The sequence below is a fragment of the Labrus bergylta genome, chromosome 2, assembly GCF_963930695.1.
Source record: "Labrus bergylta chromosome 2, fLabBer1.1, whole genome shotgun sequence".
Taxonomy (NCBI): Eukaryota; Metazoa; Chordata; class Actinopteri; order Labriformes; family Labridae; genus Labrus; species Labrus bergylta.
This window is the reverse complement of record NC_089196.1, coordinates 12,770,782-12,795,881: the sequence shown is the minus strand read 5'-3', so window position 1 is coordinate 12,795,881 and position 25,100 is coordinate 12,770,782. Positions and strand designations below refer to the sequence as shown.

Genomic DNA, 25,100 nt, shown 5'->3' with positions numbered 1-25,100 from the left:
ATGAAGATTTCCATATAAGTTTCAAGTTCATGTGGACCGTTTGGAACATTCCTGTGGCGATTCAGGTGAAATAACCAGGGAATAGGCTACTACGGAATATTTTGACACTTTTTGAGAATTTCCAGGAAAATCCCTCACAATTCAAGTAAAAATTCCTGAAAGTTTTGAAGATTTCCAAAAATAAAAATAAAAATATTTCGGACTGAAATTCTCCTTATGTTCAATGAAGATTTCCATGAAAGTTTGACTGAACATGTAAAAAGTAATATACTTTAAGGCTATTTGATTAGGTTACATCATGATAGGCCTACAAAAAATAACACTGATTAACATAACAATACTATTTTTAATGTTATATTATTATATTTTATCATATTCAATATCGTATCCATCCCCCCACTTTGCTGTAGACTAGACTGGTCCTCTTCCAAAGGCTGCTTCTGGGTCCCCGGACCCTAGCTTGGGGTGCTCTACCCGGAAGTGGGTGGTGGAGTCGCCGTCACCAAACTAGTCACATCACCGTCGACATACTGCCTGCTGGGATGAAGCTCGCCAGCGGAGAACTACAGAGATCGTTACGAATCTAAAATCAGGCAATCTCGGCGATATCTCGTCGAAACTCCAACTCAACAACATTTAGTTTGTAGGAGAAGGGAGGACAGAGACGCGTGGCCAACATGATGGAAGAAATAGACAGATTTCAGGTGCCGAGCGCCGTGCAGGAGGCGGAGATGCAGGCAGAGATGCAGCCGCTGGTAAGTCACATTCAGATAATTTATCGGTGTTTGCAGTCGCGTTTTGAAATCAAAGACGTTATTTAGATTAATCCAGGAGGCATCTTTGCGCGAGGCCTGCTGGTTATAATAGGCTGCTATGCTTTTGGGGTGCCGACAAATCCATCACCTGCATGCCATGCGTAATATCGGCTGAGAAAGCAATAGAGCATTTTCCAAGAACTTGTTTCGCCCAATGCTCAAAGATACATCAGGACATGTCAGAGTTTAAGATTTGCTTGTAGGCTGACGTTTTGTTGTGTAATGTAAGCAGCGTCCGGTCTGCTGCGTAGTGAGCAGCATCCGTCGTGTCTGGCGAAAACAAGCGTCCCATCCCAGCATTCACTGCTGCTACATCCCCAGCATCCATGCAGCAAGGCTCTCTGGATTCGACTCAACTTGTGTCGCTGTGACGTGGTTAGCGAGCGGTGTTTAATAGCTGAAATGTGGCAGTGTGAACTGGAAAAAAAACAAAACTTCAATCTCTTGATGAAAAAAATAAATCAGTGTGCATGGTGTGGCTGTGCGCTCTTTGGCCTGTAGCGGGGCCCCGGGTTACTGCAGCCTGCAGGGGCGGCCTCTGCTCCCGCTACAGAGCCAGAATAGACCCACATCAGACTGACCTGCTGTCTTCAGGCGTCCACATACCTCCATTCATCAATGTGCCTCTTGTTGACATTGGTTAGTGAGACCATTTTCGTCTTTTGCTTTCACCTATGGATGTTAATTTACATTTTTTAGGAATGTTTCTGGGGTCCAGGGACTCCCAAGAGTCCTCCCAGAGAGCCCAGTGTAACATGAGCAAAGATAGGATCATTTTTAGATCAATATGTTGCATTTACATAGTAGAGTGGAAGGTATTATAATTTTCATGAATTTTACCTTATCCATTGTAGGTATATAAAAAGTCAACGTTTATGTTACTGAGTTCTTAGTAAGTATGAAAGACTGATTATTTGTCTAACAAGCTATCCCTGTTATGCTTCATACCCTACTATCCCTTTAGATAAAACAGGGCCCTCTTCCTCACATGTTTTATGTATTTATGAATCGTTTTATTCACATAGACTGGGCATAGTACGCTCTATTGTGCATCACAAACAGACATTAATAATTCATTGATGCCCCAGTAAGGCTCAATTCAGCTCATCATTCTATTCATGCCGTCTGCCCTTCCTTCGTTTTCAGGACCCAGCCTCGTCCACAGCATCTGAGGCGGACTCTGACACCAGAGAGGGAGAACCTGTCACTATCAACTACAAGCCCTCTCCCCTGCAGATGAAAATAGGTGAGTAAAAGCAGATGGTGTTTGATAATATTGTATTTGTCGTCCAAGTGACGGCAAATACAGTAACTGTTTTGTGCAGATGTGGAATATAATTAGAGGAAGTGTTAAGAGATGGTGGACCTGTGCTTGGACAAATTATTTCATACGGTGATGGAATCTGAGCTGTGAAGATCAGTTTTCATAGTGTTCCAATAACAAGACAGAGCAGGAATATTATGGACTGGTATGTTGCGAGAATCATCCTTATGTGCTTCTTAACCAATGTCAAAAAAGTACAGTTATCGGCCATTGAAATTATCCAAAGATCTTGAGTTTCCAAAATGAACTGATCCTAAAGTTCTTCATTGAAAACCTGATTATTTAATTTTTTTTATTAAAAACCTGAAAACATAAATATTCCCACATAGTAAGGCTTTGGAGTAGCAAAGATTTGGTATGTCAAGATGAAAAGTAGGTTGAACAAAGAATCCATTAGCAAAGCTCATAATTAACTGACTGACTGATTGATTTGGCTTTACTTTATTTTATTGTTAGGCTCATTGGTATTCTGGTTTATTTATGTTTATGAATTTCGGTTTCTTGTGTAGGCTTTATGAAAAGCTTAAGTCCTACAGACACATTTCAGGACCTTGGACAGAGTTTAGTGTGAGTAGCAGCGATACTCTATTATTTTACTCTCACTGTAATACTTTCATTACCAAAGCCTTCAAGAACCAAGGCTATAAAAAATGAAGTTTAGAAACACAAATGAACAAAAAAAAACCCAGAATCCATAAGTTTGATACAATGTAAATTTGTTGCTACTTTTTTATTAACTACTCATGCAGTTTTTACCTCAGCCGTTCATGTTGATACATTCAATCCTAAAATCCAGAACATCTCAAGCCAGCAGTGCCAGAAAGCAAAAGTGTAGAAGGTTGTGTAGATGAGTGCAATGGCCTGGCCTGTGCTACATAACAACCAGTACACAACAGTGATGACTATAGTTTAACTTCACAAGCTGTTAAATCTCAAACGTGTCTTATCCTGAAAGTAAACTCAGTCAGAATGTTATAGTTTGACTATAAACACAATCTGAGCATGTTTCTGTAATTACTCAAACCTAGTCACTCTGGAAAAGACTACATTTATATTAAATGTCTTCTAAAACTGATTCTGAATAAGTGAGAGAGGGATGTAAGAGTTACTAATGTCACATGAACAGTCTGTTGCCTGTGAATATTTTGTCTTGTGCTTTCTTTAAGAGGATATATTATACCCCTTTTCCACCTTTCAAAATGTTCTAAATGAAACATCTGTGCTGTGCTTTGGTCAAAATATAAATGGTGAATTATAAAAATGCTCAAAAGTTTTGCTCTAGGCTGGGGGTGGAGTCCATGGGTGGAGATACCAGGGGAGGGTATTTTTTCTACCAGAATCCCACTGTGACATCACAAGGAGAGCAAATTTGAAACGTAGCATTTTTTCTTCTTGTAAGACTTATGCAGACCACAAAAAGAGGACTGGATGGGTTTATTTCACATTTAACATTTTGTGGATTGGTAGTCACTCAGTTTACCTAAATATATGTTCAAAAACACTGTGAAAGTGGATTTTTCACAATATGTCCCCTTTAAATTCAAATGTATGACTTAGATGAAATGAGCCCTTGAGGTCCTAACTGCAGTGATCATCACTTCCTGGTCAGCTGACCACTGAATAAAATCCAACCAATGGACAGAGCACCTTGTTGTTTTTCTTCAAAGTCTGCAGTTATATATGATATTCATGACGACTTCACCCAATCCTGAATCCCAATGTCCTGAATATCACAGCTCTTGATGAGTTTCAGTTTAAATCTGAGCACCTTTTTATAAAGAAAAAGTGGATATGTGTTTTTATCAGCAAAATAAAAAAGGTTATTACATTAAGAAATGTGTTACAGTCAGTGTGTCCTGTAAGCCTTAAAGGAAAGGTTTCTGTTTGTTTGTCTTTTTATGCAGAGAAACAAAGAGAGCTGGCCAGGAAGGGTTCACTGAAGAATGGCAACACTGTAGGAAGTCCAGTCAACCAGCAGCCTAAGAAGAACAACGTCATGGCCAGAACACGGTAAGGATTTGAAGTTGTGGTTTTAGGTTCTTGCAAAAATGAAACATTTGTTTGCCCATTATGAGTTTAGGGCTGTGTATAAATGTGCACATTATATGGTGCTTTTTTGAGGAATGGCATACAAATGCTATAAAACAATCAATTTGAACTTGTGCTAAACAAGATGGATTTTACTCTAATGTCTAATTTCTATCAGTGAAGCTGAGATGAGAATATCTTTTATTGATTGAAGTTGTGTAAGAGTTAGGAGAGAGAGCTCTTTCATGATGTTGTTGCTGTAGTTCAGATGTGATGTTGCCTCCAGGCCCTGCCTGTCCTTTTCTTTCAACATCTATGTTCTAACCCACCTCTCTGTTTTTTTTATCTACTTCCTTTATCCACCTCTCCTTCCCCTCTTCCTGTCATATAATGTTACTCCCTTTATTCTGATGATTCCTCCTCTCTTACCTCCCTCTCTCTCTCTCTCTCTCTCTCTCTCTCTCTGTTTCCTCCTCATAGGTTGGTAGTGCCAAATAAAGGCTATTCCTCTTTAGACCAGAGTCCTGATGAGAAGCCCCTGGTGGCCCTAGACACAGACAGGTGAACACAAACACCAATACACACATTGAAGCATTCACATCACAATCACAAACAAGTTAAGTTAACTACTGTTTTGTTGTCATTTCAGTGATGATGACTTTGACATGTCAAGATACTCCTCGTCGGGATACTCCTCGGCAGAGGTGAGATCTGTGAGAGAGCAAAAGCCTTCTTCTTTACCTCACATTTATGCTCTCATTCCATCGCTGCTTCGCCTTCTTCTCTTCAGTTTCCTTGACTGTTGAGAGGCCAAGATTTACATCATTTTATAAGCCAGTCTTGAAGTTAACCTATTTACAGTTTATCCTCCCACACATCCATAGTAATTCTATAGGTGTGTATAGTGTTGTGGTTTGATTTCAAACACACCTGCACACACACGTGTATCAAACACACAGGGAGGATATAAATCAAATATCATCTCTGGGTGTCTGCACCAATATAAGTATATATCCCCAGAGGTATTCTTTTTACAGACCTTTAAAGTCTTTTTAAGGCCTTTTATATCCTACATTGTAAGGCTTTGGATTCTTAGTGGATGAATGCAACTTTGTCAGAAACAATTATTATTGTTGTAATATATATATATATTATGTGTATATGTTATATATATATATGTTGTAATCCAGTTAGACTAAAATAACGTCTTTCTTAGTTCCACCTAACAACAGCAAGTTTTGAGCAAGCAATACACAGTAGCATCAGTGTAACAATACTTTACTTCAAAAATTTTGAATGAAGACACACAAAAAAGAAACAAAAAAGGCATGGTAATATATCACTAGGACAGTATTCATCTTATTCCAGCTCTAGGGATGCCATCACTCCGTTTGCCATGGTTACAACTTCAAAATGTATAAAAGCTCAAAATTATTTAACATTTGTAAATAAGAAAAAGATCAGTCACATTTAAACTTCAGCCAGAAAACCAATTACCATTTTCCCCTGAAATTGCCTGTATTTCTGTCTCATTTTGTCTTACATTAGTTTGTTTATTTGTTTGTTTAGTCCTGTTAGCCAGATAGAAACAGGACGATGCTGACAGAGTTTGAGCTTGAAACTGAGATAAGGCTTATTTAAACCTGACTGGTGCTGTTAAATCTGAGACCAGAATTCAAACTCTGACCAAAATATTAGATTTTACTGTATTTCAGTGGTTAGCTAACCAATAAGCTAGCTAGCTTGCTATAGGCCCGCTGACCTGGCCATGGATGGGTCCAGTTTGAAGTGTACTGTAGTCCGGTTCTGGCTCACAGCCTAGTTTGGGGAACACTGCTCTAACCCATGAACCTTTCTCTCCTCCCTTCTCCAGCAAATCAATCAGGATCTGAACATCCAGCTGCTGAAAGATGGTTACCGGCTCGATGAGATCCCTGATGATGAGGACCTGGATCTTATCCCGCCCAAATCAGTCAACCCTACCTGCATGTGCTGCCAGGCGACCTCCTCCACCACCTGTCAAATACAGTAACCCCACCCCTTCAACCCTTTGCCTCTCCCTCTTTCCACACAATATAACCCCCAATCTTCATCTGCTGTGAGTTTACATTGCTGCCAGAGTGGCGCCGATGATCGTTGGTAAAATATTGCAACAACAGTTAAGTGCTATGATGATACTGACAATGAGGAATAATCAAATTAATATTAAAAAAAAGTTTGGTTTAACATGTAGTAGATGAAATACATATTCAATATGTATTACAAAATAAGTTGAAGTGGTGGTTTCCTCCTATGGTAGGACGAGCACTTGTGTTTAAGAACCTTTCTCCAGATGTAACGATGATATTAGTAGACAAAACAAAAAAAAGTGTTTCCCATCAACTCGAAAACTACAAGAAATATTGTCATACCTGCTGACTCAACTGTTCTGCTTTCCTGGATTCTGGGTTGCATTTCACCTCTTAACTTAGTTTTATTTTTTCTAAATGCTCGTGTTTTTTTTAACCTGTGTTCAGTATGATTGTATGTGTTGATGTGGAGATATTTTAGAAGCTTGGACTGTGGTCTTGATTGCCCAAACACAGGCTGTGCTGTAGAAATACTGTCCTGTACAGGGTTGTTATGTAGCACAGGCCAGGCCGTTGCACTCATCTACACAACCTTCTACACTTTTGCTTATCGGGCCTGCTGGCTCGAGATGTTTCAGTTCTGGGTTTTGGGATCGAATGTATGAATGGTCGAGGAAAAAAACTGCACGAGGAACATTGAACTGAGTGATTAAATGGGGAATAGATAGGTAGATTTGTTTGGCCTAATTTCTGTTGTGAGATCACATGCTGCTGTTATGAAACTAGCCTGACTTGTAATTGTTTTGAATTTGCACTTTTAGTTGTTTTTAAATTTATTTCTGGGCCCTTACATATCTGTGAATCCTCCCTGCAACGCAGTGACAGTGTCTTATCTGAAATGAACTGTGTCAGAAGGGAAGATGAAAAATGCTCACTCACATATATTCATATATATGATCAAGGCCAAAGGGACAGTGGGGGGGGGGGAGGTCTCCAGATAGATTTTTCAGCACACTGTTGTGTTACCCCCCACTATATCTTCTTTTCGTGTCAAAAAACGTAACCCTCTATTACATTTGTTTTTTCACTTCAAAGATAATCTAGGGTGCACACAGGTTCAGACACGAGAAAGATGCACCACCTCCTGTCTTACACACTAACACACACACACACACACACACACACACACACACACACACACACACACACACACACACACACACACACACACACACACACACACACACACACACACACACACACACACACACACACACACACACACACATACAGCCACTAAAAAGGTGCCATAGCATCTATCCATCTCTACTGACTTCGTTGGAAATTGTTTTGTGATTGCAACATCAGAGTTGATCGACTCGGAGCACTAATATCATCTCCCTCGCTTAAATCAGCTGATTATTTGCAATTAGAGTATGCCTTAATAAGTACAGAGAAGTTTAAAAGATGTGTGTATTTATTGCCATGTTGATTGTTTAGTTTATTCCAAGAACATTCATTATTTTTTTTATTTTATTTTTTTTACATTTAGATGCGGGTGATTCTTCATTTCTTTGGTTTGACTATTTGAAAATGGTTTTCTTGTATTGTAAACATCTCCATTACAGTATTTAACTATGTTATTGTTATGTGCAGTGTATGAAAACAATAATAAACACAAAGCTAATGGAGCCATGTTCTGTCTGAGTGGTTATGTTACATCTTCATCAGTTGTCATGACATTAAGGAGAGGACTTCTTCATGGATAATATCGTGCTATATGACACAGGGATGAGGAGCACATGTTTAGAAAACAAATATTTTAATTTTAAAATTGTTTAGCAGTAATTATTACACAGTCAGGTTGTATACAGGGTGATATTAGGTCTGCATGGGCAGTCCCTGATTATGGAACAGTAGCTTCAGAAGTAACGGCTTTAGCCTGAAAGGCACCAACATCAAATCACAAATGTCTAAATGCCCCCCCCCCTCCCCCCAACAAAAAAAAAAAAAAACAAATGTTTGTAGTTTGTGTCCTATGGGAGAAACACCTCAATTTACAGTCTTATGCGGCATGTATAAAAGACCATTTATGATATAAACAATGTTTCTGGCTTCTGTAGTGGATCTAGTTGTAAGACCTCTTATCCCATTATTATTATTATAAAAGACTACTAGGCAATTAAAAAACATTGCACCAAACAGAGACATACAAACATGCTGCGTGATGAAGTTCACTGATTCACAAACAAAGTTATCAACAGAGTATGTCTCAAACGAACAGAATTCAAAAAGGTTGATATGAACTTCCATTGTGAGATATGTTGTGCTTCCACGTCACCACCAGGGGGTGTGATTTAGCTTGAAATGACGATGCACCACATTATTCCCTGAAATGATGCAGTCCAGATTGAGAGTAAACAAAAGTTTTGTTTCCATGTGCAGCAGCCGGCACTGTTGGCATACGAGACAGTCGTTGCTATTCAGCAAAAAATAAAAAATAAAAAAATCGGACGATGTTCATTTAGGTAGATTATCCACAGTTTGAAAATGTAGAAATTCATCTCTGGTACAAAACCCTTGAAGGCACAGACACATGTTTACCGTTAACAGACTTTGTCTTAACATGAATTAGGATGTTTCTAACCCCCGAAAAAAAAAGTGTTTTGACTTCAAGTGAAGAAGCAAAGTGTTGAACTTGACTTTGAATGTGTTTTACCCTGTTGTGTTTGCTGCACATGTGTGTCATGTGGTCTTCCCAAAGTATTGTAAGGGTATTGAGGTGCAAATATTAGCAAGTGTATCATGATGTGACAACATTAAGGTTAACACGCTGCCTAGACCTATAAGCTCACAATATACCTGACTTATTAAGTCCATAGCCAAGCATATGACATTCTGTTTTTTTCTCTACATAATAGCTTCATCTTAGTACTATAACATTTAACTACAGTATACTGAGTATATCATCCATCTGTTTAATCTATTGACATGATCATTCTGTTGCTATACTGTACATTCACCTTGTCCTTGACCGGAGAGTAACTATACAAGTATAAATGTATGTGTGCAACAATAATATTCCCCTAAGCATTATTCCCTGTTCTTATATTGCAAATGAAGTAGTGTGTGCTGCAAAGTGAGCACATGTAGCGTTTGTGAAAACTAGATATGTACACTAATGCCTTTTTTCAATTCAGGATGATCCGGGTACAACAAAATACACAGCAAACAGTAAAGTTGTACAAAAGGGCAAAGCAACTAGAACCTGCGAGACAGATCCCGAATACTCGTTCATTTATACCAATCACCTCGTGCAATGAGAGGGGAACGCTTCAGTTCAATTACAGGCAGGTTCTCATGAATTTATCCCTTTGCCTTTGCATCCTCTTACATAAACAAACTTTTTAAATAGTGGTCTAGCTGATGTGTGTCTTGACAGGATTTATGTAAAGGGTGCACACACAGGCACATGTGGGCGTGCCTATGTTTGTGCATGACTCTGTTTCTAATGCATGTTCCTTTGTGTTGTATATGTACAGTATGAGGGCGTTTCTCACAGCCCAGCAGGGCTTTGGTCTCCGGAGTCAGACGAGGACACGGATACAGAGCAGCGGCGTCTCTTGGCCGTGCCGCATCCCTGTAGCATGCTGGGATGAAAGCCTGCGTGTCGTCGGGCATGTTTGGTCAGGTGGTCACTCCTCATGAAGCACTTGTCACACAGCGGACAATTGAAGCGCTTCTCACCCGTGTGTGTGCGGTAGTGGCGCGTCAGCTCGTCCGAGCGGGAGAACTTCTTGCCACAGTCTGGCCAGGTACACTCGAAGGGCCGCTCACCTGAGGAGACACAGACACACTCATTTAATATCAGCAAACTTTGAAGTACTTCCTTTGATTGCATAATAAGTTCAACCTTAACCCGTTGTGATTTGCTGATATTGGCTTTCCTTCTTATTGTTCAGGGACTAACAGACCATGCTGCGTTATTCTTAAAATAATAATAATAACATCAACATTGTTTCCTTTAATATTATTCGTCTGCACATTATGAACATGGATATTATCTGAGTGGTAACTCTTCACTTGTATTATTTATTTTCTTCCACAGTGATTACATTTTTTTAAATTTGGGGTCAATTAGACTCCTGCCCTGAGGGCTTACTCTCCTTATATGATTTTTTGTTTAATATACTGTTCAATTAACAGAAACACAGTAGACTTATTGGAGAGGGATAGCACTGTGCCCAAAAAATTATGACATAAAGCACAGATAAAGAGCAAAATTCCATTGTATTAGACTGTGTTTTAAACGGGGTAATCTCTAAGTGGCCTCAAAGTAGTAATGCAATGTGTTAGTCTGATTTGTGTCATCAGTTTAAAACATTAATTGTTTATAATTTTCAAAGTGTACAAAGTCTCTGCATCCCAAAAACATCAAAACCATGTGTGCAAGCACTGCAGAGCATTTATTAAGAACCAAAAACTTAATCCTAAACTCTTGTCAACAGATACAAAATAAAGCAAGAGGACGAAGGAGAAGAAAATACAGAGTTTCAAAATAAGATCTATAATTCCATGGAAGATGTATAAAAGTGCAGATGGCCTGTATACGCAACTCTTTCTTGGAACATTAACTGAAGATGTTGATAAAGAAAAAAAATGCGTCGTGATAAGAAATAAAAAAGCAAAGAAAACTCAAAACTTTCCCTTCCTCTCTCTCTCTCTCCTCCTGCACGTGCTCCACTGAACCACGTGTCTGCCCTTGTTTACAACCCGACGCGCGCGGGGGGGAGGAGGAGGATGACGTATGAGGAAATAGTGGTGCAGAGAGGGTTACCTCAGGACAAGAACATGTGGGGACAACAGTGTCGCAGTGACCTGCAAGTGAATCGTAGATGTCGACATTTACAAGACTGTCACTCGCTGCTGATACAATAATACTAATGTAGGATATGTCGATTTAAACCGTAATCTATTGTTCATAACCCGCGATTAGAAAAGTGTTGATTACTAGGGCGTCATTTGGATGACTTCGTGTCTCGTGGTGCTTGTGGATGACTTATTACACCTCAACAATCTTTAATGTGGATCGCAAATGGGCGGCGGCACGCGGTGTTCCCGAATCCCAGTGTGGGAGCGTGTCCAAATCACAGTAACACACAGCAACCCAACAATCTCTATTACCCCCACCAGTCCTCCACTAAACCTGCCCCTGGGCCCCTCAAGTCACACCCCCAAGCAGAGGTAAATTTCCCAGGACCGCCTTTCATGATCTGTGATTCATTACAGGAACATGTGGTCTCTGCCTCATGTCACAGCATACTGTAACATAAAGGGACTACAGGCCTACTTTGTCATTTCTAATATTACATTTATTGATAATTAATTATGATTGTTTCTTGTATGTGAGTTATTTTCTTTTCTTAAATGTCACAGATAAAGTTTAAAAAGTCATTTCAACATGCATCTGAAGTAAAAGTAAAGGAAGAAGTGACGCACACAGTGAAGCGGTGTACAGGGGGTTTGGTTGGGGTGTAACTTGCAGAGGGCTCCACTTACCGGTGTGCACCCTAAGGTGGGCTTTGAGGTGGGATGACTTGCCATACATCTTCCCACAGCCTGAAAAGGGACAACAGTGTCTCTTCTCGGGACACTCCTGTCTAGAGACCACCACCGCCGCCGCCCTCTTATTCCGGGACTGTTTGGGTGCCGCCGAGCCCCGGCTTGGGCTGTCCACGGCGTTCAACCGGCAACTCCCCCGCTCCACCTTCTCCCCCGAGCCGGCATCGCTGCCCCCGAGACTTCTGCTGCCTCCTCCGGTGTTAGGGCTGCATTTGTTCAAGTCCAGTAAAATCATAGCCACCATCAGTAAAGTCCTGTTCTCGGGGGTCTCTTTCAACATGTCCTCTGTCCGACCCGGTGGTCTGCAGGGGACACAGTCGGCAGAGAGCTCGACCTCCGACATCACTTCAGCAGATCCGGATAAAGGAAAGAGAAAATTGATCTACAGCAGCCCTTTACTTAAGAAATAATCCGATCAAATGGATAGTTCGGAGGCAATCAGCCTGCAGTCCTCACAGGAAACTTGTGGTTCACCATCCACACGTGTCGTCTTCAATGTGACGATTCCGCAAAGGCTGCGTTTTCTTTTTTCAGGTTGCAGGGTGGAGAAATAAAAAGCCCCACGGACAAGATAGCACTTTGAATCGCTCCCGGTTCCTCCTCTAACCTTCTTCCTCTGTAATCTTTATTTTTTTTCTTACGCCAGGTCAATAAAACACGGCGATTTTCACTGAGCTTTTGTGTCTTTGTTTATCCCACCTTACAGTGCACTGCCACACATGCGTCAACTTGTCCTATTTCACTGCGAGCAGCACATCTCTAACTCCAAGAAACAATTTCGCGGAATCCCACGGTGTCACGAGTGAACGGGTCTGTGATTGGCTGGAAGGAAACATGACTCATATTATAGAACTGCCTGTTGGAAAGAATGATGGAATCCTAAACCAATCACAGGCAGGAATTGATGAAACGAGGGCGGGACTAAACTGATGCCGCGTTCAGGGACCAAACTTGACTGGGGATTATATTGTCCAGAACAAATTTTTTTAATAGGCTATCTTTATTTCGAAGTTCATTTCTTTTTAGAAGATTCAAAATAAAAATCAACAAATTTTACAATTTCAATTGTAAAATGTAGGATGAAGTAGGTATATCAATTGATTTCGTTCTTCTGTCCTACTTCTGACCAAGAAATGGACTGAGTCAACAACTAATTCATACATTTTTGGGGCTATTAGCCAAAGTTCTGCGCCTTTGAATCCAAGTTTTAGCTAAAACAAAATAGTAATACAGGCATAGAAACAGGTTTGAACAAACAAAATAAATGTGTAGGCTACCATTTATTTCCTTGAACAACACAGTGTCAGTGCGTTTACATGGGATAGCTTGATAGGCTTGATAGGCTCCTTTACCTTTACCCATAGAAAGAACCCAGAATAAGAAAAGGAAAAATACCCTTCCCAAGGATAAATAAAAGACAACTCAGGAAGAGCAACAGAAGCAGTATACATTTGGATGACAAAAATGCTTCTTCCAATGTGCACTTTTAACTAATTCATTCCCAGATAACAAGAAAAAACCTTCACTATATTTCTTCAATGCTTGCGACCATATCCAATTAGTCTGCCGAATAAAGCTCAAATTTACTCCACGCTATGAAGAGGCACCCGAACGCAGCATCGCAGCACCTTGGCATGAACTCAGGATGCCACGCCCCCAGACCGACACTGTTGCCTCAAGCTGGAGAATATACATTTGATACATATAGTGCTGGAGAAGCCTGTTTTCTGCGGAAGTTAATGGATTGTGTGTTTTTCCAAAGACAGTAGCCTACAGCCCGATATACTTTGTTTACATGTGTGTAAAATTGCTCGGATGTCAATATATAGAATGATTTCCATTGTTCCATTGACAAGGCCACACTGATTTGCAAAGTAGGGGGGAAGGGGAGAAAGACAAGAAACAACGACATGCATGAAGATTGCTGTTAAGCAGCAGATCTGCACGTGCTGAACGTGCGAGTTGAAACCATTGAGGTTAGTTTAAAGTGTCATGTTTCATTGCGAACAATTAGATTACATCAAATGACCGACTTCACGGACAAGTTGTGTGTGTGTGTGTGTGTGTGTGTGTGTGTGGGGGGGGGGGGGGTCTAGTTTCTAAGAAACCAGTGGCTACAAGGTGGCTACTGGTGTAGCTGGATGTCCCGCCTCTTCAGCAGCAACAACATTTATTGAACAGCACAGGTGTCAATCAGTGAAGGTCAAACCATGCAAGCAAACACAAGGCAAACAACAATGCAGCTGTTTACACCAGTTCATTGGGTTTGAGCAGCACTCATAAGCATACTAGCCTACTTCATTTTTATTTTGATTGCATCCTTTTCCCCCCCATGTAGTTTTATTATATTTTTTAGACAACATATGTAGGCTACTATCTAGAAAAAGTAGGTACAATCGCATACTTAATAACCCAACTTATCTCTACTTCCTACTGATTTTTTGGTGTTATGAGCAACTGTAGCAAACGGGTTTAATAAAGTATTTCTGATTCTGAATCTGATACAAATTGTAGAATTTTACAATGGTTATGATACATTACTTTTTAGACAAGGAATGTCCAGTGTTACAAGAAATGTATAGCATTTCAACAATAGTTAAAAAGGGGGGGGGGGTCTCTAAAGGTGATATAGTTGTTTGTGCTTTATGTTTCAGCTTACTAGTGAATGGGGAGAGTTGCAGATCTGTCTAAATAAACGAGTAAAGGGTCCCAGACTTTGTAGAATGTCTTGGTTGATCCTTTAAGAAAGTATTTGATATTTTAATTTTTCAAAAACATCATCATCAGGAAGCCACGATGATACCTTTGATGGTATAAAATATTTCAATTCTAAAAGTATTCTCCTTCGAGCTATCATGGTTGCAAAAGCAAGAACATTTTTTCCTTGTTTGTGGGTATTATTTTGATTGAATTCTTGAGAGAAGAATAAACTGATTGAAACAGGGTGTCATCTTTGGGATTTTTGTTGGTAATATTCACATAGGGGGCTTACAATCATGCAGGGCCTAACTCACAAGTCTATGTCATAGAGATGTGTTTTTGTTTTCTCAGAATGTGAAATAGGCCACCCTCTGTGACCCATAATGCTTTAGCTGTAGACAGGTCTCACTTTGTGACCCTGTTTCCCTAATGTGCTCTGATCCCGATTTAGCGCAGTCCTCGACTGTCCTCAGAGCTGCACTTGAACTCTGTAGCACAAATGTAAACTCTCTTGACACTGTGCATGGAGGATATCCATGTTCCAGTATATATTTTTAATGTGAGATATGGGGTATTAAAGCCATATAAAGTTCATGAAAACTTTAAAATGTTATGGGGTCAGTTCTGTGTATTATGTCAAATAATAACAGGAATGACACACTGACACAAAAAATGCAACAACAGACCGCTATATAACTAGGCATCACAGGCCTATTACGCTATTTCTTGACTGGTTATTGATTAGGTATGAGCACTAACAATAGTAGCTTATGTAATAGTAGAGTTATAGCCTTTATGACTGCTCTGTGTCAGTATATGTAAGTTACTTTTTTATTGAATTTATATATTAAGGAATATTTTAATTGTGAAAAAGTATTACAAAATTTCAACTTCGATGCATATGATACAATCGAGTGGAGTTTCAAAGTAGATAGGCATGAAGAGTTCTGCAATGACTCATTTTTTTTCTGGTATTATGTGAGGTATGAGCCAGCCGAACACAATGCGTATCTTAATCCTGCAAAGCCAGTGTTCCCACTCATTTAATTAGAGATGTCCTTTCAATAAGGCGTCAGTTATATTTCCTCTGTGCGTCAACACGCCAGGGTGGTGGATTTTTGCATGCTTTTTGTAACACTGGAGTCTGGTGTCAGGCCTTTGTCTCCTGCACTGTGTGGTGTTTTTCAGTCAATTCAATTGAGCACAGACGATTGCCACGAAGTTGTCAAGCCAACACCAAACTGTCTTTTCAATAAGGTTACAAGCAGTAAACGTGTGCTCATAATAACTTAGAACCTTATATGGAAAGAAGCTCCATATAGACTTATGATGCAGCTGCATGTGTTATAATGCATAAGTGTTAAGTAGCCCTGCTAATCCTGTCTGACTGACAATGCGCATATTTACAATCCTATAAATACAACACTCTGCTATAGAGGCTGTAATGCAGCTATAGTCCACCAAGTGTAACAGGACCCTTAACTAAGGAAAAAAAGCAGCTTCAAGTGCAGTGGGCAGTTCATTCATGGGTGAAGTTCCTAGAAATCCTACTTGGCTTTGGGGGTGCATTGAGCAATGCTGCCTCCTCTTGCATAAATTGAGTGGGCAACATGTTGCTCTCCATTGGGTTGTTTATATGTGGGAATAAAGTGACTCAGATAAAAGTTTTGAAACCCATAAAAGGAGGTATTTTTTCCGATTTTGGTGGTGAATCACTCATAAAAATCCCCGTGTGGCCTTGTGTTCTTCAAAGAAACCTCGTGTTAAATAATGACATGGTCACGCTGTTTTTCTGCTCACTGTGGGGACGTCATGCTGCTGAGGCAGTATTTCAAAGCAGGCAGTGAGGAGCACCACGCCTCTCCTCTTCAGTTCAAGTTAAATCCTGCAGTGAATCACCGCCTACGCGTAGATTTAAAGTGATCCCTATATGCTCTGACGATATTAGAGACAAGAATCAAGAGAGACGGTTCGAGTAAGACTGCGGACAAGTAAGTCCCTGTTTGAGCACAACATATGTCGTTTAAGGCAGAAAAGAGCAGCAACACCTTTTCCTGGAATATCCTGTGCACTCCACTTTCTCTGCTCGGTGGCAGAACCCCCCCCCCCCCCCACCCCACCCCAAGTTTCCGAGAAAAAAAAAAAAAAAAAACTCTGGTTGAATAGTTGGTGCGTGGGGGCGCGTTCAGCCGCCCTCCAGCAGCTCCTCCTCCGGCGATGCTGAAACAAACATTCCCTGGAAGAGGAGGTGCTTCTTCTGCGCCTTCTACGGCTGCTGCTCTCTTCTTGCCTTCTCACTCAAAAGTTCAAAAGTGCACACGTACGCTTCTGGGTCATGTTGTTATGCTTACATGATGTGCTGATTGTGTCAGAGTTGGTACGGTTGTTTTTCTTTTGGTGAGCGAGCGCGGGCGTGTCCTGTTATGGAGTGGAGGGAGGGTTGCACGTGCGTTGTCTCGGTACAGGATGTTCCCTCACACAGCTGACGCACCGCAACTGACCAGCCCACTGAACCACACAGCTTTAGTAACTAGCCTACTGGTTACACCACAGAAACACTCCCTCCCCCTCACACATTACATTATAATGTAATATAGTGATACAAATTAAATGAGCTATTTGTAGTTCAAATCAATAGAAGCAAACACATTGAAAATGTCTCATTAATGTAGCCCAATGTTGATCAATGACAATATTATTACAATGTTAAAGCAGGCTCAGGTATAGGCTTTTCAGAATATGTTTCTATAAAACCTAAAACACATTACTCCAATACTTTTTTGATACCGTCTGTACATTGAGTTGATCAAATGCTTTAAATAAGATAATGTGTTTCATGTGTGTGTGTCTTCCAATGCATAAAGAACAGTGTATTTCTATAAAATATCTATTCTTGAATAGATTTTCTAATCTTATAAAACAAGTGTCAGAGAAATGTGGATTAAATCCCAATACGGTGTTTACATATGACCAAATTCCATCATTCAAAGGGATCTAGTGTCAAAGGGTGTGCACCTTTATACCTCAGGCTTACTATACAATGCAATGTTATTGAACGATTGCCTCAATACTCAATATTTCATTGTAGTGAATCAACATGCAGTATCAAAATATTGAACAGAACACTCATTAATCACAAGGCTGTTGCACATAATATTATCTGTTTTAGGCACAGACAGTTGTGTTATTGTGTGGATGATGCAATATCTTTGCAAGTAACATCAAAACAGCAGCTCTGTTTGTTTTTGTTTTTGTTACAGATGTTGTACAAGGGTGTTTTCTTATTCTTTTTTTTCACAGACTAAAAATACACCCAGGCAGGCAGAGCAAAGGACCAGATATGTACCTTGAAACAGATTTACTTTAAGAAAGGTGTGTGTGTGTGTGTGTGTGTTGTAAATGTGACTTGTCTACACGCAATGTTTCAAATGTATACAGCATTACCCTAAATTTTCGAGTTTTTCCTCTTATGGGACCAGTTTAGGGCAGTTTGCAAAAAAGTTTTTTAAATCAGCAGCCAGCCAGGCATTACCTGTCTACTCATCTCACCATTTGGGGTATTTGATGTTTTAGGCGTTGTCCAATGAAGAGTACAGAAGAGGTTAACAGCTCTCTGCTGACAGGTCAGTAAAATAAATGATGTTCCTGATGTTTGTATACAAACTGAACTGAACTGCTGAACAAAGTTAATCACATTTGTCGAACAGAAAAAGCTTCAATCTTTTTTTTTTTTTTAAATGCTTAAAGATTCTGGTGTAGTAAAAACAGGCGAGACACAGAGTACCAACCTATTAAAATTTTTATTTAACAATGCATGCCAGACATGATCCTATTCACATTGAAGAATACAGATTTGTTTTTGCATCCAAATACTCACTAATTTAAATTCATATAATAATCTCTCTCTAGCTCTCTCTCAGTTGTCATAACAGGTTGCCTCTGTACACTCTGAGGGGAAGAACTGCATGCATTTGAGGACATTAAATAACGTGTGACCAGTAGAGGGATATTCCCTTTCAGTTGTAGAAGCGCAAAATCAGCAGTTATTGCAGGACAAAACATGTGCATGGAGCTCTCTTTCACCTTTTACGAGACACAGGTTGTCAGAGGAGAGAAGCAGACCTGTTGATTTTATTCATATGATCCTAATTTCAGAAAAGTAAAGATACAACTTTGGAAGAAGTTTTTAAAATACTGTTCATTGACGTTCTGTTGGGTTCTTTTGGGTTGGCATGACTCCCTATTGTTGGTGTCACCTACATGTCTGGGATCACACAGTTTATGAACACACATCCACGCAGGTTCGCACGCACACTCTCTTCCTGTCAGTATCTTCAACAACTGCCATGTCAGCATATTAAAAACCCAGTCACGGGCTTGTTAAGTTTAGAATTAACATTGACGTTGTTGTCTAATATCTCTTACTGGTCAAATAAAACGTCCTCAACTTTCAGTCCGTCGCACTAGTCTGTTTTCATATGCATTTAAAACTCAGTTAAACTGTATGACCCTTGCTTGGTTAACCCTTTGTGCCACAGCTGTGTAGACAACAGGTCAGCAGAGCACGACACGGCTCATTTCCATTTGGTTTGTTTAACTTTGGTTTGGTTCTGAGCCTGAGAGTCAGCTGTGTGTGACCAAAGCCCTCTCTAATAATATGCAAGTCATAAAGTTTAGATAGTAAGGAACATTAAAACCTGTCTGTGAACAAAGTCTGTTGGTCAGGTACCAAGACAATCTTTCATTTTTCTATTGCCATTTCATAAGACATAAGACACAAATGTATAGATTTCCCTACAGTCCCCAGAGATCCCGAGTTAGACTCATAAAGCACAGTGATTATTATGTAGCCTGCAGCTGAAGACAAATTCAAATCTCTTTTTTTTTCCATGATTCCAAGACGGTCATGTTTTCTTGCATCACTTCAGTCCCTGAGCATTGACTTCGGGTCAAACTTCCTCTTTAAAACACTTAAGTCTGTTTATTTATCAAAGAATTTGAACTGGTAAGAACATCCTATTAAATGCAAGAGTGTAACTCCCAATCTGCCTGACCTAACGATTCACTACTGAACATGAGTCCACAATGCAATTCATGAGAGTAATGTGTAAGTGGAATGGAAAATCCACACATTTTACAAATAGGCCTACATGTCATTTTACTGGTTTTGGGAGTACTTTTCAGTTACATAACAGGGGTGATGATTCGTCAACAAACAGAGGTGTAACAAAGTTTTCTGTTGGGTTGAATTTCAGGATCCTGTGTTTTTTTAGGCTTAGCCCATTCTTCGGGCAAAAAGTCATTATAGTTAACCATTTGTTCCTTCACTTTCAAACTTTTATTTCCAAAATATATCACTAGAAAGTCTCCCAACTTTGTGGAGAATCAGTACTACATTGCTTCTTTAAGGTCTAAGGTTGGAGTCAAGATAATGACAAATTGGGGACGTCAAACAGATTGGGATGAGTCACAGAGTTATTTTCTTTTCATTATGTCTTAGTTTTATGTGCAAATAGATTTTTCTTCTATTCAAATATGAAACAATTATTCTGAATTCGATTTTTTTTGGTAGATACAATTACATTTCCATAAGCAATGATACAGCCTTTATATGACAACATTTCCCCCACTCTGTACAATAGTGATAATAACAAAGGTGTATGAGTGGATGTAAATGCTGTCTATTAAAAAATAATCACAGAAATTTGGGGGGGGGGGGGGGGAGACGACTCTATGATTAAAAACAAACATAAACATTTCGACAGATTTCTGATTCACTTCAGTCCCCACATACTCCATCCATGCCCCAAAAGGCACCCTAAGTGTGGTTCACTGGCAACATTGTGCTGTGCTGCCAAGTCAACTTTATATTAGAAAATTCCTAAAATCTGATTGATAAAACATACGATAAAAAACTACTTTAAATATGATTGAAATGTACAGCATATCAGACAGTTCTATATTCAATAAATAATATACATCAGCATTTAGTGCATGTTGATGGTCATATTTTATTAAATTTAAAAGCTTAATTAGAAAATACTTAAAATTTGACAAAAATATCACTGAGAAGATATAAATATTGATTTCATAATTCAAACAGGCATTTACTGTATTTGTCAGTGATGAGCAGGAAAATGTCAATAAACAGAATCAACCTCAAAATAAATGCAACATGATTCAAGAGAATCGTGATAATGAAAAGATATACAAACATAAAAAAAATCAGTAGGTATTCCAGTGTTACTCTCTTATCTTTACAAGGATAGAGAAGATCATCTTCCCCCAAGATGTTTTTCATTAGCGTAAAAAATAATGTTTCAAACACTGATCTGGCTTTCATCTTTTTCCCATAATAACCCCATGTTTCCCAACTCATGTCACATAAAATGCATGATAATCTAATGTGTCATCTAGAATGCATATACATACTTTTATTAACCGTCTTAAGAAGAAAGACCCTCTCTGCACTAAATTAGATTTTTAATAGGCTTGGAAATCGGGCAATAAACTTCCTTTTAAGTCTATTTTTGCACTTGCTTTCTTTCTGAGCAGTTAAAGAAATACAGTAGAAAAGCAAAGGATTGACAGTTATGGAATAGATGAAGGACGGATCCATTAAGTGGAGGTGGATGTTTAACCACTTGGAAATTATGTTGTTGTCCAACCCTGTGTAAGGGTGGCTGGTGTTTAAATTTACAGAAGTGCATTGCATTCACCAAAGAAAAAAAAAATTAGACACATTATGAGAAAAGACCTCATAATTACGAGATAAGAGATAATGTGTAAAAAAAAAAAAAAATTTGGTGAATGCAATGCGCTTCCGAATAAATTAGCAAGAGTTTGTTGAGTGTAAGTTCAGGTGTTGGGGCAGGCAAAGAAGGTTCAAGTCAGGTACACTCAAAAAGTATCACTTCTTAAGTATACCAACAGCGCCATCTTGTCCCAAATGTTTGCACTTGTTACACACTAATTGATCAGGCCTGAAATGAGGTTCATTTTCTCAGTTAGATTTTAGTGCCCTTGCATGCGTGCAAATTCTCATGCATGGTTACGTGACTATGCATCAGCATTTTAACATGCACTGTTGCTTGTTATAGATTCACTGCCCCAAAGATAAATCCTCAAAGACTGCATTCATGTCACATTTTCTTCATGACTTTTCCTTGATAATGTTTGGATTTTTCTCTCTGTACATGTTGCTAATTAATCCCAGTGTTGACTGTTCCATTAAAAAGCTATGACTGGAGAGACATGTTACTGAGTACTGGCCTTATGACAGGTGTTCAGACACTTCTTTCTTTTTCTAGATAAACTGACAAGTAAAAAGGAAAACAGTTACAGTATATGTCTATAAATAAGACAATAAAAGGTTAATCTAATATGCTGTTAAAAAAAAGAAAAAAGAAAGAAAGATACATTTTGATTTTTCAAAGGTGTATTTGTGTGTCCAGAGGTAAGTTGTTGCCTTGTTACTGCAATCATTTCCTGTGCAGCCGAGAGGGGTTAATAGTTCTTGATGGTTCCAAAGCCTTCAGTGATTATTAATGAAGTAACCAGAAATATTTCTGTTTGCACTTTCTGGGGTCTGACAGGGTGGAGCTAAGTCTATAAGAAGAGAGGACAATGTATTAAACGCGATAGTAATGACTCTTTGCTGCGAGAAATAAAAAAAATAAGTGGGCAGTTTTGTCTTTTTTTCTACCGTTTCGTCTCTCAGACTTGAACGTTTCTACTAAAAAATGCAGCAAGAGGTAACAGCTTACTTTCACTGACTATTGTGACTGATATGTGATGGAACACAGAGACAGATGTCTACTTGACGTAAAGGTGGTGCATGGAAGACATACAGTACAAACACACCTTCCACTGCCATAACACCCCATTGAGAGTTATTAAGCTACAAGAGGAGGTAAAAACTATTCTAGATTCATAGCTCTTTGTTTTTGACTGGTGTACAGTAGGACCCCTTCATCTCTAATCCTCTTCCCCCTCCTCCTCCTGATCCACAGTGAAGTTGCCCCCGAGCACTGACTTTGAAAAAACTTGTAGATTTTCTAACCTAAAACAGAAGTGAGAAACAGTAGATCAGGTCCAGATCAGATCTATGAGCAACTACACCCTGCTTTAACTTCGACCTTTGACCCTCTCAGCTTTCCTTACTGGTCCTGTCAGTGTGTGTGTGTGCTGACCTCTGTTCTTGTCACGTGTAGTTTTGCCTATCAAAGCTGCAAAAAGCTGACGGCGTTGCCAACTTCCTCATGGAGAGGCTGTCAGTCTTTGCTGTTTCAGGCCGTGCTCCAGACTTGCTTCTTAGGAAAGGGTTTCTGGTTCCTGCCAGACCCCGGCCCCCCGGCCCAGGCCCCCTGTCTGCTCCCAGACCTGGTCCCCTCTCCATCCTCTCACTCACCGACAGGCTCTTCCGGTGCGGAGGAGCCAGTGTGAGGGAAGGATGGGAGTCATCTGAGGAGCAGCTGTTTGCTCGCTCTAGCCTGGAGAAGGGGGAGCAGAGAGGGGCCCCACTTGGCCCGCTGAAACCCCCTAAACGAGGGGTATCAGGGGCCGGGATCAAATCCTCAGGGTCCTCTGGATCAGACTCAGTATGACTAAGCTCCGCCTCTCTCTCTGGATGAGAAGAGCTAATTTCAGGGGGTTTATCAAAGGGGAATGAGGTGGACCCTCCGGGGGAGTGAGAGCGTTCTACAGGGGTGTACGGAGCTGAGACGCAGCGTGTGTCAATGCAGTCTGTGATGCTGGTGTACTCTGCAGCTTTCACCTGGACTCCAGCCCCCAGACCACTGTAGCAGCCTCGTGGTGTAAACATGAGGCTGTGGGACTTGACCAGAGGGGGCTCATCCAGGAACCCAGTGCCTGCAGTGGAGAGGTAGCGGCTGCTTTTGGAGCGCTCAAGCAGCCCTGCGGAGGGAGGTGGGGATGGTTCCATGTCCCAAGGAGGTAAAGTGGTGTCTGGTAAGAGGTGGGCGGAGCACAATGACAAATCTGCAGCAGCGCTGTCTTCAAACATGGCTCCAGCTGTTCCGCTGCTTCCTGCGCCGCCGTCCGAGTGTCTGTCGCCCATACCGCTGGCGGCGGCGCTGCTGAAGTCCCGGCCTCCCGGCAGCACCGTCTCCATGATATCTGACTGCAGTGAAGAGTCTCTCTGGAGCTGTGGGACCACACGGAGAGGATTCAGAAAGACCTCCGCCGGCCCCACCTCCTCAGATGCGGAGACATAGATATCTATGCATGATGATGGACGGTGCTGCTGGGAGACTGACAGCGTCGCAAGAGGGAGGGGCTTAGACTCCTTGGTGGCGGCAGCTGAGGACACTGATTGAGAGCTGTTGGCTCGGTGGAGACTGAGTGATCGCTCCTTGAAGAAGCTCTCAGCTCTTTCGGCTCGACTTGCACGTTCGACCCCGCGACCACCTCCAACATAAAAGGAGTGGCTTCTTGTACGTGTGGCCAAGGTGGTCGGAGAAGGAGGTGACATGGAGCCCTCAGCTGTTCCCTCCAGCGCCTCTTGCAGACGGTATGCGTTCCCTTCTGTGCTGTTAAAGCTGCTCTGACGAAGGATGTACGCTGCTTCTGCACACTCACTCTGGCGGAGTATGTATGCTGAGTCTGTGCAGTCAGATGAAGTCCTGGAACGTGCTTTGTTGACCTCTCCTCGCTCGACACCGGTTACACGCTCCAGTGCCACAGCAATTCTGCCGATCAGCTCCTCCATTTGGGCAAGACGAATATCAACAGTCTGCAGTGATGCCTTCATGAAGTGTTCCCTTTCATTGACTTCTTCCAGACGCATTGCCATATTCTCCACCCTGAGAAGAAAGGAAAGACAGGACTTACAGCAAAGGGGGAGAACTGTGGAGAGTATGGATGCACCGATTGTGAAAATCAAGGCTGATACCAATGTTGAAAATTTAGCATATTGCAGATCCAACACTGATGATTACTTCTTTTAGTATAAGATTCCCACAAAATTCCAACATTTTCTCTCATGTTTGACCATGAAAAAAGAACAGAGTTTGTCTGCACTGTAAAAAACTGCTCTCTGAATCAGCAGTTATGAAGACTAACTGGTAAGATACCAGTGTTCGACTGATATGACACAGCAGACAAACATCGGCTACTGACATCAGTTTATGCCACATTATTTTCCGATGTGTCGAATATCTGTTAACAGGCTCGATATCGGACAACACCGATATTAAACCGATGCATCGCACATTTCAAGTAGAGAGAAAAGGAGGCAAAGATCTCTTCACCGAGAAAATATACTTAAATTAGAAATCCGTCGAGGAATGAAGAAATGAAAGTAAGCAAAAACAGAAATGCTTTTATATGCACACACAACACAAAATAACTGTTCACGTGACACAAATAACTGAACAAACTGTAGAAAAGAAAAAGCTGAGAAGTCAATCATACTATCAAGCATCAAAGTTGAGGTAAACTATCCAGTTAAACTTTGTTTTCCTTTGCTTGTATAGGCAGTTCACACCTTTGTGGTTATTTGAAAAATAAACAGCAGCAGGA

General features: G+C 40.5%; 3 protein-coding genes across 6 annotated transcripts in view; 1 reads left to right on the top strand and 2 right to left on the bottom strand.

Annotated features, from left to right (window-relative positions):
- Positions 1–379: 379 nt before the first annotated feature.
- fam219ab (family with sequence similarity 219 member Ab) lies at positions 380–7,450 on the top strand. Its single transcript, XM_020657101.3, has 6 exons — positions 380–755; positions 1,962–2,061; positions 4,044–4,149; positions 4,648–4,728; positions 4,817–4,871; positions 6,041–7,450. The coding sequence occupies exons 1-6, from the start codon at positions 678–680 to the stop codon at positions 6,197–6,199; spliced, it is 579 nt and encodes a 192-aa protein (XP_020512757.1). The 5' UTR covers positions 380–677; the 3' UTR covers positions 6,200–7,450.
- Positions 7,451–8,041: 591 nt separating this feature from the next.
- On the bottom strand, positions 8,042–12,617 carry klf9 (Kruppel like factor 9). Its single transcript, XM_020657135.3, has 2 exons — positions 11,796–12,617; positions 8,042–10,073 (listed from the first exon to the last, which is right to left on the bottom strand). Exons 1-2 carry the CDS (start codon positions 12,199–12,201, stop codon positions 9,793–9,795), a joined length of 687 nt encoding a protein of 228 aa, XP_020512791.2. The 5' UTR covers positions 12,202–12,617; the 3' UTR covers positions 8,042–9,792.
- Positions 12,618–18,339: 5,722 nt separating this feature from the next.
- Positions 18,340–25,100, bottom strand: part of trpm3 (transient receptor potential cation channel, subfamily M, member 3) — a 112,840-nt gene continuing 106,079 nt past the window's right edge. For all 4 annotated transcript variants that reach the window (XM_065965121.1, XM_065965125.1, XM_065965117.1 and 1 more), the window contains one exon: positions 18,340–24,382. In XM_065965121.1, the coding sequence (XP_065821193.1) occupies positions 22,762–24,382 (1,621 nt within the window). In that variant the 3' untranslated portion in view covers positions 18,340–22,761. The remainder of the gene's footprint in view (positions 24,383–25,100) is intronic.

Excerpts from the sequence above, each read along its gene's own strand:
- klf9 (XM_020657135.3), bottom strand. The coding sequence starts at position 12,201 with ATGTCGGAGGTCGAGCTCTCTGCCGACTGTGTCCCCTGCAGACCACCG. Across the intron at positions 10,074-11,795 it reads CCACCTTAGGGTGCACACCG|GTGAGCGGCCCTTCGAGTGT; the intron begins GTAAGTGGAGCC and ends GTGTCTCCTCAG.
- fam219ab (XM_020657101.3), top strand. The coding sequence starts at position 678 with ATGATGGAAGAAATAGACAGATTTCAGGTGCCGAGCGCCGTGCAGGAG. Across the intron at positions 756-1,961 it reads AGGCAGAGATGCAGCCGCTG|GACCCAGCCTCGTCCACAGC; the intron begins GTAAGTCACATT and ends CTTCGTTTTCAG. Across the intron at positions 4,150-4,647 it reads AACGTCATGGCCAGAACACG|GTTGGTAGTGCCAAATAAAG; the intron begins GTAAGGATTTGA and ends TCCTCCTCATAG.